Below are 12784 nucleotides of genomic sequence, written 5' to 3'. Positions count from 1 at the left end.
TAGCGGCCGGGGCTATTATTAGAACCATCTCGGCGGGTCAGGGTTTCGGCGGCACGGTGTGGGAGGATCCCCTCAGCGGGACCTCTCCCCGGCGTCGGCCGGCCCCCGCCGGGCGCATTTCCTCCGTGGCGGTGCGCGGCCTGTAAGTGCTCGGGGCGAAGGTGAGTCCGGCAGCGGACTCACTGTCCTCAGTGCGCTCCGACCGCGTCGCGCCGCTCATTTGTTGTTAACTAGTGCAGTGCCCGTCGGAAGTATGTATTGGGAGCTGAAGAAGATTTTTCAGTTGTGACCATTGTCGTGACCCATGTCTCCTCCCCACAAAGACATTAATTGTAGTGTTTTTACTGGTGGTTTTAATTGTATAGCGAGACACCTGCCCAGTTTCAAATCAATCGGGCCAACGGTTCGCGAGATATGCGTGCCACAGACAGACAGACAGACACACACACACAAACACAAACTCACCAAATAAGTTAAAAGAAATTCTTGATTTATAGATAGATGATAAAATCACTCATGTTTTGTCTGTCTTGCTGTTGCGATGAATAAACTGTAAAATAACGTTGAGTCTCCGTTGCCATGGTTACCATCTAGCGTTTGAGCCAGCGCAATAATAATTCATCAGTTAGAGCGGAGAAAACCTATTTTACCGATATATTTTACATAGCAGTGCACATCTTCGTGCCCGTAGCGAGACACCTGCCCAGTTTCAAATCAATCGGGCCAACGGTTCGCGAGATATGCGTGCCACAGACAGACACACAGACGCTTCTTGATTTATAGATAGATAGATAGATGTTCTGTATGCATACCATGTTATGGTAACTGTAGCTACGTTTTCAATAAATGAACCTAGTATTTTATAGGTTCAAATATACACAAAATCTTGTTTTTATTAATTCTACTCGTAGTTCGTTTTGCTCAAATAGAAATTAAGGCCTGCCTCTAATTCTGGACTCCTTCCAATAAAGGCCTGGACCGCTATGCGCTTGAGTAAAATAAAGGCCCGGGCCTGTATTAGAGGAAATACGGTATATATAACCGCTGACTTTATTTACAGACGCGAACACATATTGAAATGTGTTGTCAGAGCCCCATGCGTAGCCCCTATGTGTTTATTAAACATGCACAGACTTTACCCGCCACTTGCAAGCGCTATGCACGTCACCGATCAATACCGCAGTAGCTATGTTACAGCAATTCATTAATTCAGTCTTCGACAAGGGAGAAGCAAAAGAAGACGTTCAGACGCCGGAAATCTCTCTGTTTTTCACGGCCCCAGAGTTGAATCCTCGTTCAGTCCCATGAATGAGATTATTGACGGAAGAAGTGGAAACATGAAAATTGGCACATTCAACTCCATTCAGACAGTGAAATATGCCCTTCAGGCCCGAGGAAAAACAGCCATTGAGCTGTTCAGGCTCAATGGCTCAAAAGTTATTTTTTTGGTAAAAATTAGTGAATTTGTAGTCTGTTGTCTTTGTAAATCTCTGTTTAGCAAGCGGGGGGGGGGGGGGGGGGTTCGTGGCCATTTCCCTCTTTGCGCACTCTTCTCACCTTTTTGACCCCTGACCAGTTTGCATGCCTGTATCTGGGTCACTTGCTGTAGTATGTACAATAGCCAACATAGAAAAATGAGACGGGACAAGTGAGCTCAGCTGGTCAATGGATTAGGATGGATCATGGTTTCGAAAGGAAAATGCCAATGTGAGTATACATGGTCCATGAAGAATACCACCTTCAGTTCTGGTATATATGTTTAGTAGGTTTGGTTCCTCCAGGTTCCACTTTATAAAGGATTATAATGCTCTACTACTGACTGCAAAAGGAGTTTTGTCAGTCAAACCAAAAGTTACTGTTAATGAATAAAAATAAAACTCTGATATGACTACATATTAAAAATAAAAACCTACTGTATAAAATAATTTTAACGAATGTTACTTAGTCTAACTAATGATGCGTTAATGGGAAACACAAACGGGAACCTTGTGATAAGAACAAGAGATCGACCCGGACAGGCTTTGGAGGCGGACTGGAAACCAACGCAGAGCCGACGCTGGAGGGAGATTTGAGACGCGCATGGAGGAGGGTCGACCTGAAATTTGACCAACTTCTTCATTTATTTCCGCATTATTGATATATTTTCGCCACCATGTCAACAGACGGCGACATAAAATCGACACCTAGAGGGTTTCACTGCACCCTGTGCAATGTCCATCTACCGAACAGTAAGTAAGCTTAGCTAACTTAGCAACATGCGAGTCTAGTGAAGTTGAGGTGAATGTGTTGAACTTATTCTCGGCAGACGGTTAACAACTTTAACTAACCAGCTAAATCCAGTTAGATACAACGCTGCTGTCACTTCATAATGCTACAGCCCAAACTAGCTTCTGTTCTATAGCCTCAGTGTCTCGTATTGGAGTAGTTTGCTAATTACATGCACAACTAACGTATTAGATAAACGGCGTAGTTTTCTTCAACACATATAACATTGAACGGCAGTTTTGGGCCTGCACATGTATAATGTGTGTTAATAAGTGAAACTTTAGTATCTATTATCATTTTTCTGGCTCTGCATTGCTCACATTTTTCACGTCTTGCAGTGCCGAGCCTGGATCAGCATGTGAAAGGACGGAAGCACCAGACTCTGAGCACTGTGCGTGCTACCAGGAAGACCCAGGAGGAGCACAGTGTGTTCGTCAGTGGCATCAAGCCTGAAGTATCTCAGACTGACGTATCTGAGTACTTCCAGAAGTTTGGGATAGTCAGAGATGTTATCATGGATAAAGATAAGGTCAGACAGCTTTTTATCAAATGATGTGGCAGCCATTCAATCAAAACATAATGACAGTAGGTTATGTCAGAGTGCATGGAACGCAACAGTAACAGCGATGTGTGGCTCTGCGCCTACAGGGTGTCTATGCCATCGTGCAGTTCGGTGACACTGAGAGCATACAAGCCACTCTGTCCTGCGTGGAGCACCAGTTGAAAGGCCTGACGCTGCGAGTCAAACCTCGGGAAAAGAAGGAGTTCAAGTTGATTCCCAAGAACAAGAATGACCCCCAAAACCTCCAGAAAGTCCTCGACCGTCTCAAACCTGAGCTGTGTGACCTGGTGTCTGTAAGCATCCTCTTATAAATATAAAACCTGGCCTAACAGTAGTGAAGCAAATTAAACATACATCATGCAGCTTAATTCAAAACATGTTTATTCCGTAATGCTTATTATGACTTGTTCCTTACAGTCTTGCTCACCTGTAAGGAATAGAACATTTGGGAACACTGTCAAACCCTAACCCCGTGTTTATCTAGTCAGTAAAAATAGACAATCCTGTTACGACGGATGTTTGCCACGAAGGTGTCTTGTGATCAAAGCGTCTGTGTCGTTCCACTTCAGGTTGATGCACAGATGCAGTATGTAGTGGAGCGGTTTCAGCTGAGAGACAATGAAAAGAAGGCCCGAGGGTTGCTGGTTGAACTCCTGCAAGAGGTTTTTGTAGAGTTTTTTCCAGGTAAACAAACATGGACACAGGTCTTACATAATGAGAACAGTGCAAAAGATTGTCTCACATTTGACATTGCGGTTTTTTTGGGTTGCAGACAGCCAGATTTTGGCATTTGGTTCATCCGTCAACACTTTTGGGATCCACTCCTGTGACTTAGACCTGTTCCTGGATCTGGAAAACACCAAAGTGTTCCAAGCCCGTGCCAAATCCACCATGGAACAGGTCTGACATCTTTACATATTCAGGAATTAATGGCTGTAAAGTTTTATTTATTTTACCTCAATTAAAATTTTTTGCATTCAAACGTTTCATGCCAAAATACACGAGCTCTGTGTACCAACTTCCCTCTTCCTTTAGGCAGGTGAAGGCATGTCGGACGACGGCCGCTCTGAGGACTCCATCCTGTCTGACATTGACCTGTCCACAGCCTCTCCAGCTGAGATCCTGGACCTCGTGGCAACGATCATGAAACGCTGTGTCCCCAGTGTGCACAAAGTCAACATGGTCAGCAGTGCTCGTCTGCCGGTGGTCAAGTTCCACCACCGTGAGCTTAACCTGCAGGGGGACATCACTATTAACAACAGGTCAGTGAATGGCTGTGTGCCATCAAAAGTCTTCACGTATGATGAGGAATGTTAAAGCAGAATTACTTGATGGTTTTCTTCTATTCTGCCTGCGTTGCTCACTAGACTGGCCGTGAGGAACACCCGCTTCCTCCAGTTGTGTTCGGGGATGGAGGAGCGGCTCAGGCCTCTGGTTTACACCATCCGCTACTGGGCCAAGCAGAAGCAGCTGGCAGGTAGTACTGACAAAAGAGACACAGTTTTTTTTTATATTTTTTGGTCAACAGATGTCAGTAGAACTTCACTTAACTCTTACAATCACACTCTGATGCACACAGATCATCTAAAACAGTAAAACCACTGACAGGAGAAGTGAATAACATCTTGTTGTTTTTTTTTTGGTTTTTTTTTTTAACATCTTGTGACAATACAATGTTCTGCTGGGAATCTTTTGGACCTGACATTCATGTGGATGTTACTTAGACATGTACCACCCACCTAGACCAGACCAGACACCCCCACCCCATAGCTATGACACTCCTTGATGGCAGCAGCCATCCCCAGCAGGATTCAGCCTGACAGACACACACACAAAAAACATGAAGAACAGCACAAGGTGTTGACCTGGCCTCCAAATTCACTAGATCCAAACTGATCAAGTATCTGTGGGATGATCCACAGAGGCCCCATCCTTCAACCCATAGGCCCACTTTCTGTTGCCAGACACTACAGGAAACCCTCAGAAGGTCCATGTCCATTCTCTGATGAGTCACAACTGTTTTGGAGGTGGAAGGGAGACCTTCACAATGGAAGGTGGTCATAATGTTATGCCTGATCGGCGTACAGTGTATTTTAGCACCTTGTCATGGAAGCTTTGGTAAAAATAAAGACAGAACAAATGGAGCACCTTTGTGTGCAGAGGCCGAGTCTCCCGATACTGAATAAAAGAGTGTTCTTCATTGAAGAGCGCATTAATTACCTTCACTCCTGGGCCACGTCTCCCTCATTCCCTTTGAACTGTAGCCTTCACGCTGCCAGTGAGGCTTTCATCAGGCACTTGTGCAGAGTGATTAGCAGAGCATGATGGGATCAGCGACATGTAAGCTTGTAATCCACGGATGAGATCTGAAAGCGATCGCTTGGAGCGGTGTTGCCTGATGCCCAGAAACAAATAATGTTGAAAGATATATGATTGATTGTATTTAAAATGAAAAAAGTGACTTTGGAACAGGACGGCATAAGAATCTAAAGCAGTGCAGCAGTGTATTCATCCTAGCTTCTACCACAAACCTAACAAAGCTTAAATCTGTTTATAATGGTGTACAGATCCTTTATATGCAGTCATGTTCTACTTATAATTTCTTCCTGTCATCAGCACTAACACACTGACGTTGTCACGTATAGGTAATCCCAGTGGTGCTGGTCCCCTTCTCAACAACTACGCTCTGACGCTGCTGGTCATCTTCTTCATGCAAAACTGTGATCCTCCTGTCCTCCCCACAGTGGACCAGCTCAAAGACATGGCCTGTGAGTGCTGCTTTTCTGTTCCAAGTATATTCATACTCGCCAGAATCACCAGCCTCTCTTAGCCGCACCGGATGTGTCATGAATTGATTGTTCAAGCCTGATGAATCTGTTCATGAGAAGTGCATTAGTGAATCTTTATCATTCAGTGTAATCTATGCGCCTGAAATGGCCATCAAAGGCTGCGTTTTCACTCTGTGTGGGCAGATGGGAAAAGGCTTTTGACACGACAGAGCTTCAGTCCTGCTGTCGCAAGTCAGCAGGAGAAGAGATTGCAAGTTTACTGAAGTCACTACCTGCACGATGACAAATTTACTGGAAGTGTCTGGAAGCACATTAGCTGTCAAGCATCTGAAGATGTTGATGATACAGTGAATGAATGAAAGCCTAGTTTAGGATTTCCATTTGTATCTAAAGAAGGTTTTAAGACAAGTGAATTATTAATGCCCCCACATGAATTGTCATAGATTACATGCTACTGAAGATTAAATCAGTTTGTATATTCTCTACAAGGAAACATTACAAATATGTGTTCTGGTCGATGTACAATTGTGAAACTGGATGGAGGCTAAAGTAAGTGCACATAGGGATGTTAGCAGATGCTCCAACAATCTTTGTTATCCTGTGTGCAGGTGAGGAGGAGGAGTGTGTGATTGAGGGCTGGAACTGCACCTTCCCCAGTCAACCTATAGCTGTGCCGCCCAGCAAGAACACACAGGACCTCTGTAAGTGAGATTTAAATGGGATGAATTGAGCTTAGCTCCAGCTGCTGGGGATACTGAAAATGATGAGAAATCCACCTTCTTTCTGACCTCAAAACAGCGAGGCAGCAGCGTCAGTATTTGTACTGTTAGAGTAATTCTTGGCTGGTGGTCAGTGCCGAGGAGTCCCTGTTGTGTTTCTGACAAAAACTCAGCAAAGACTCGCTAATGGTAAGGGTGCTCCGATCAGTCATTATCAGACGCCATTCCTCTTAAATAGTTTGATTGTGACGCCTGTAACGATTGATCAGTTGACATAAGAATCACACATGGGCTCAGGCCCCAGATCTTCGGTCTGCTTTGTGATGTCCCGGCTGCTGGAGCGGAGCAGCATAATGCAGCGCCCCTAGAGAAAGCACCGCAGACTGGCTCCTTAAATGCTCCGTATGCCAGCGTCGGCAGCCGGTCGTAATCACAGATGATCATCTGCCGTTCAGAGCTCGTCATCCCTCAAAGCTGCTCGCTCCAGCTTTTTTCACAAGACAACAAAACTCACTTTTCTGCTCTGGGTCTGTACAAATGTAGATTGTGGGCATATTTATCTGGTCATATTGTAGAAAAGAAGACGACTGTTTCTCATTTCATCTATTAGCCTTTACTGGAATTTAATTAGGTATATCGTTTAGGACTCTTTCTTCTTTCTATGAGCGTACTGGAATTTATTTTTTAAAATGTGTCACAAATGTGTACGATGCACCTCTATCACCTATTCAGGTTCACTATTCCTGAGTAACTGATGTATAAAAAATGTTGCCGTGATTTATTTACCTTTTATTGGAACCATACTGTGCATATAAAAGTCAATATAAGTATTTTTTGAAGTAGTTTCGGACAGACCCTGATCAGAGGTTCGTATTGGCTGGCAGCCCTTCCTGCGATATCGCCCATCGTCGATAGGCTGCAAAAATGCTGAGCTGATCCCCGTGGCTAATGGCTAGTTTAGCAACACTGGTTTCCAGTGAATTTGCAAGCTGAAAGCACTTTGTTCATGCGCAAATAGACCATTAAAACAAACATAGATTTCCATTAGCGTTATACGCTGTGACAAGCTGTAAGAACCCTTCTGCAGACAAATAACGCCGGTGCATTTATGATTACAATCCAAAAAAGCCATTTAAGTTAAACCATACACGACCGCACAACAGTAGTAGAATATAATATACAACGTCTGCACTAATCAGATGCGCTCTGAATAAATCTAAAGTTGTGTGGTGGATCGTGATTTAAAACAGTTTCTTCATTCATAGAATTCAATATGAGAAGATGCTTTAAATAAAGGAGATATGATAATGAAACGCTCGATGGAACAATAAATAATCGATAGATTAATTGATTAAGACAAGTGACAGGGCTCTTAAATTAAACTTAATGTGATTCAGAAATGCCCCCACCTACGTCTTACGGTGCATGCAGCATGTTTTCACGGGGTAAAAACATCTACTGACATTGTCCACGATGTCAAGGCTGTTACATGTCAGAGGTAAATATTGTAGCTTTTACACTCCTATGCTTTTTGACTGCTTTAGTTATGTTGGGTTAATGAGTAAAAATATAATATGATGTGATCAGATTGTATTGATCCTGGCGGTATTCAAATTAGCTCCACTTTTACAGACGAAATGTTCACATTAGTACATCAATTATTATCACAGGAGCTCTGTGTTTGGAGAAATATGATAGGTCATTTATACTTGTGGGATTAAGATTTCCACAGTTGCTTCATATTACTAAAGGTCCCTACGACTCTAAATGAAATACAACATGACTGTGTCAGAACCTGAATGTCACTCTTGTACATGTTTTCTCTATCCAGGCACCCTGCTCGCTGGCTTCTTCTCCTTCTATGCTAAGTTTGATTTTGCCAGTAGTGTCATATCCCTCAGGGAGGGCCGTGCACTCCCAATCACAGATTTCCTCAGTCCGAGTAAAGAGGACGAGATGATGCAAGAGGAACAACCCAACAAGGCCCATCTCCAGCGTCCCAAGCTGGGCCCCCTAAATCTCTTGGACCCTTTTGAGCTCTCCCACAATGTAGCTGGAAACCTGAATGAACGCTCTCAGCGCAGCTTCCAGAAAGAGTGCCAGGAGGCTGAGAAGTACTGCCGCAGCCTGCAGTACCAGCGCAAATCCACCAAGGGAAAGTCATGGGGGCTGGTGCGCCTTTTTACCCCACACGGGGAAGTCCACCACACAAAGACAGAGCAGCCGGAAATCAGCATCCCCTTCAAATTGGCGTCGCTCCCAGACGTTCTGCGTAAGGAGCTGCACTTGGCTGGAGATGGTTTCAGGGGGCTGTGGTTCCAGAGGGTCTGCTCTGCTGTGGAGGGAGTGTTGAAAACTGTTCTTAAGTGTCACCTCTCTCCCTCCACGGATGCTGTATTTGGCGAGGATACATCCGTTGCTCCCGAGGAAATGGAAGCCTCATCGGCCTCCCTCAGATCGTCAATAAATGACAGCTTTGACAGCGTAGAATCCCAGAACGAAACCAGCCCTGTGGGCACAGCGCTCGCCGGTGCCAAGAGGCGGCTGTCTTCTGGCAGCGACGCCTCTGTGTCGCCTCAAGGTAAAAAGCCAAGGCTGATGCGAAGGGTCAGGCCCGAACTCCCCCACTGGGTCTGTGTGCAGAATCACGTAGTGTGGGCTGGCAGGAGAAAAGTGAGAAGGGAGCTGATCAAAGACACAGACTCGAGGCCAGAGGGCAGCTGTGTGGAGCTGGAGTCCCAGGTCACCGCTCGCATCAGTGAAAAAGAGCCAGCGCTCAAGGACCCCCTGGAGTTCAAGGTTCAGCCGCAGATGGTGGGCGGGACAGAAAGCACCAAAGCAGTGTTCAAAATGGAGCCAACCAGTGACAAGACAGGAGTTTTTCATGACTTCTTCCATTTCCTGGAAGCTTTCTTACCCAAGATGGTTGAAACATTTCTAGAGAAAGAGCTGGGCAGCGCTTAAAATGGGCCTTATTTGGAGGGTTTTCTTTGTTTTGAATAAGAGACGCAATAACTGAACCCCTGAGACTCGACGGAGTATTTCTGTTTGTGGCTTTATGTTAACCAGTCGTCAGATATCAAACTGTAAATATGGTTTTTGTCAGAATGTCTGTTTTGTTGTTGTTTTAATTTCTACTGTATATTTGTTCTCTGTTCATGAATATTCAAAAGAAGATGTTCTACTTTTATGTTTGAGGCTTGGTTTTAGTAGCTTTTTGTTTAAAGTAACAGAAGGGAACCCTCATTGGTGCAGACATTATCTGAGGCTGTTTACAAATGAATAAAAGTCTTTGTGAAACACTTCCTAATTCTACATGAAGCCGTGTTGATTACATGATACATAAAAAAGACTAGTAGTATGATACAGGTGTAGCATTTAGATTCAGCTGCCAGAAAGGAGCAGAGCTTTCATCCAGTCAGACCTCCGCTCGTATCGCTGAGACAGATGAGAGTAATTACTCAGACAGGCGGACTGCTTTATTACAGCAGGACGAGCTGAAGCTGAGGGATGCTCAGAGCTCCCGTGTGCTGATTAACATCATTCATCTCACTTTTAAAGGGAAATGGCCGTCTGGTTAGCTAGAGCTTCTGTATGGAGGTAGCTAGGATGACAAAAAGCTTTGTGACGACATGTTAATCTGACAGCGGCTCACATCAAAGATGAAAAGGACCGCTGGCACCACCATAAACTTTTTACTTTTGTGATATTGAGTGAGACTTAATTTACTCATCTATGCCAAAACTGTAAATTGTAGCAAATGTTTGCTAACATGAGGAATGTGAACGTACGTGGTAGACACCAGCATTTATCTCAAAGTGCTGCTGTACACCGACAATTTATTTCTTTTTCTAGGCTGAAACCCTGACTGTTCTCGTTTCTGAACGCTTGAACATCACCCGCTATCATTCTCCGACACTCCAGGCTACTCCAATATCAACCAGGCCTTGTTTTTTTTTTGAAGGAGCACTTGTGATTTATATAGGACTACTGGCGCACACCTCTAAGCCTGAGACTCAAAGTGATTGATTTCAGAGCTGGCTGTGCTGTTTGTTGTCCAAAAAAAACAAACAAAAAAAACCCAGAAATCGTTACTAGTCATTCTGATAAGCCGCTTTCTTCATGTTCACTTCTCCGAGAAAAGCAATCTGTTGTAAAGTGTTAGCATAGCATCACGTGCAGTCGTGCATAACAATGAGATAGAGGTTATTGATGACCTACCAGGTACATGTAGCTCCTTTGGTGTAATTATTGTTAGAATTGACTCTGGTGGGCATTAGTGTGAGCAGGGCGTCTGTTGGATAGGTGAGTACATTCTTCATTTACAGTCCGTTGGGAGGAAATCTAGACCCATCCCCTCAGAGACCTAATATTTCTATAGCTTGTGGTCAGTGGGATGTTTACTATCTGTTGTGTGACGTGGATGCTTTGAGTCACCTTTATTTTGACGTCACACTAGATCGTAACGTGATGCTTGTATTTATGACGCACCTAGTCATCAGTCCCATCCTGCGTAAAGCGCAGGATTTACTGCTCATCGTGAGTTTCGTGGTGATCAATCTGAAACCTAACCAGCGCACTGACCTTCGTAATTAGTAGTGTATTTCAGGGCACGCTCTGAATTTAATCACAGACCTTTCCCGGCCCTTGTAACCCCTGTGTTGTCATCAATCTGGGTTACCTGAGGCTGCCAGCTCGCTCAATAAACACACGAAGTTGGCGGGATGTTCCTGTAATTGATCAGCTCTGCCTTCCCAAAAAGACAAAGTGATTCAGAGTAGCTCCTGTCCTCTGGGGGAATGAGGCATCGCTGTTTTTGAAACCAAATGACCAGAAGCCCTGACTCGTGTGCTCTTTGCTTCGCAACGACTCCGCTGTTGTGAAGATTTTGTTTGCGTTAATGCCACCAGCAGAAAAGTCAAAAAAGTGTGCGTCACGTGTCCGGCCATGAATTATTTCCGCTGTGGTAGTGGGCAGCAGTCAACCCCTCGTTTTGTCTGAGCTGTGCAAACAGACCCGTCCGCCTGAAAAGCACTCTGCTCATATTAGTTGCTCCCCCACTCTGGAGATAAGGCTAAATAAAAGTGCATAATCATTTCCCCCTTTTTGCCTGTGATGGCAGGAAGGAGTCAGACATTCTCCTGGGAGATGGCTCTTACACCAGAATGGTCTTTTGTGCATGTGTGTTATCTTCCTATTTGTACAGGTGTGTCATGCAAATGGAAATGGAGGTGGTCTTTACAATCTAAAGTGAGGACGGGGGCTCAGGAGAAAAGCTTTTAGTGCTACATTTGAGGAGCACATGTCGATGCACATGCTACACCAGGATTTGTTCAAGTTATCTTCTTTTGCTTATGTAAATTGTCAAAGTGTTACATAACAAAGTCATCACCAGCGTCAGTAGAAAAAGTTCATAAAACTGAACAAGAAAAAGTTCTGAGAGTCGCCTCCTGCCAGTCCCATTATCTTGGCCTTGATGGCGACTCAAACTTTTCCTGCCCCCTACACAGCAGCCCAAACTGCTCTTCAGGAGTGCATTAGCTGGGGTTTATTGGACTGTGAAAACTTCCACTGTCTGCCCTTCCTCTTATCTGGAGGCTGTTACATTCTCAGTGTTTACCTACAAACGCCGGGGCGAGCTAATGAGTTTGTCTCGAGCATATTGTTGTCTCTTGCCATTGACTTTTATGGGCCGTAGAGAGAACGCAGAGATGTTGATTACTGGAGGAGAATTAACTAAATGTTCAGGATGGTCACCGTTAGCTGTGCGAAATGGGTGATTACAGCAAACTGGGCAAATATTAGCTCCCTTGAATTGGAGACAATTTACTCATTATTTAATCACTCTTAGCTAAACACACTGTCCAAACTTATCAGGCCATTAAAAGCCACAATCTTCTAAGTTATAGCTTCAATTTTGTATCAATCTGGACATCACTGGATGTAAAACCTGCAATAATTGTCCCTTTTGAATTATGGTGCAATAATTGCTCAGTCACAGCAATCAATGCGTAATACCGCAGCCCACTCACAGCCTTTATGGCGTCGTCATATACACTTTAACTGCTTGTTTATCGTCCGCTGCTCCACCGGGGCTGTCAGCTGCGATTTATGCCGAAATCAAGTTGTGTTTTTGACAAGGGCTTAGAGACGGACAAAAGAAAACCCGTTGTTTTTTACGACTGTATTAACAGGTGAGAGCAGTTGTCCTGACTTCCCTCGGGAGCTCTGTCAGACAAAACATACATTATGTATAGATGGTTTTATGTTCTATACGCTTTTTCTGTGTTTTCACATATTCTCTTGAGAATAAGCTATTTGAGGTCCCATGGAGCCTTATGGCCAAGATTAATAACGTATAAAAGCAACTTTTTTTAAATTATTGTTTTGGTGAGAAACCTTTGTTAAAAAGTCTCTGTCATGTTTCTCCCCATGTTTGCTCCAATGTA

At 44.2% G+C, this 12784-nt stretch overlaps 1 protein-coding gene across 1 annotated transcript; it reads left to right on the top strand.

The window, feature by feature from the left end:
• The first annotated feature begins 2034 nt into the window (after nucleotides 1-2034).
• Nucleotides 2035-9650, top strand: tut1 (terminal uridylyl transferase 1, U6 snRNA-specific). Its single transcript, XM_084567897.1, has 10 exons — nucleotides 2035-2228; nucleotides 2604-2794; nucleotides 2914-3120; nucleotides 3397-3511; nucleotides 3600-3727; nucleotides 3863-4089; nucleotides 4195-4304; nucleotides 5473-5595; nucleotides 6225-6317; nucleotides 8167-9650. The coding sequence occupies exons 1-10, from the start codon at nucleotides 2153-2155 to the stop codon at nucleotides 9297-9299; spliced, it is 2403 nt and encodes an 800-aa protein (XP_084424023.1). The 5' UTR covers nucleotides 2035-2152; the 3' UTR covers nucleotides 9300-9650.
• The last annotated feature ends 3134 nt before the right edge of the window (nucleotides 9651-12784 follow it).

The sequence above is a fragment of the Chelon labrosus genome (assembly GCF_963514085.1).
Source record: "Chelon labrosus genome assembly, chromosome: 19".
NCBI lineage: Eukaryota > Metazoa > Chordata > Actinopteri > Mugiliformes > Mugilidae > Chelon > Chelon labrosus.
This window is presented reverse-complemented; position numbering and strand designations above follow the sequence as displayed.

Excerpts from the sequence above, each read along its gene's own strand:
- tut1 (XM_084567897.1), top strand. The coding sequence starts at position 2,153 with ATGTCAACAGACGGCGACATAAAATCGACACCTAGAGGGTTTCACTGC. Across the intron at positions 3,121-3,396 it reads AGCTGTGTGACCTGGTGTCT|GTTGATGCACAGATGCAGTA; the intron begins GTAAGCATCCTC and ends GTTCCACTTCAG. Across the intron at positions 4,305-5,472 it reads CAAGCAGAAGCAGCTGGCAG|GTAATCCCAGTGGTGCTGGT; the intron begins GTAGTACTGACA and ends TGTCACGTATAG.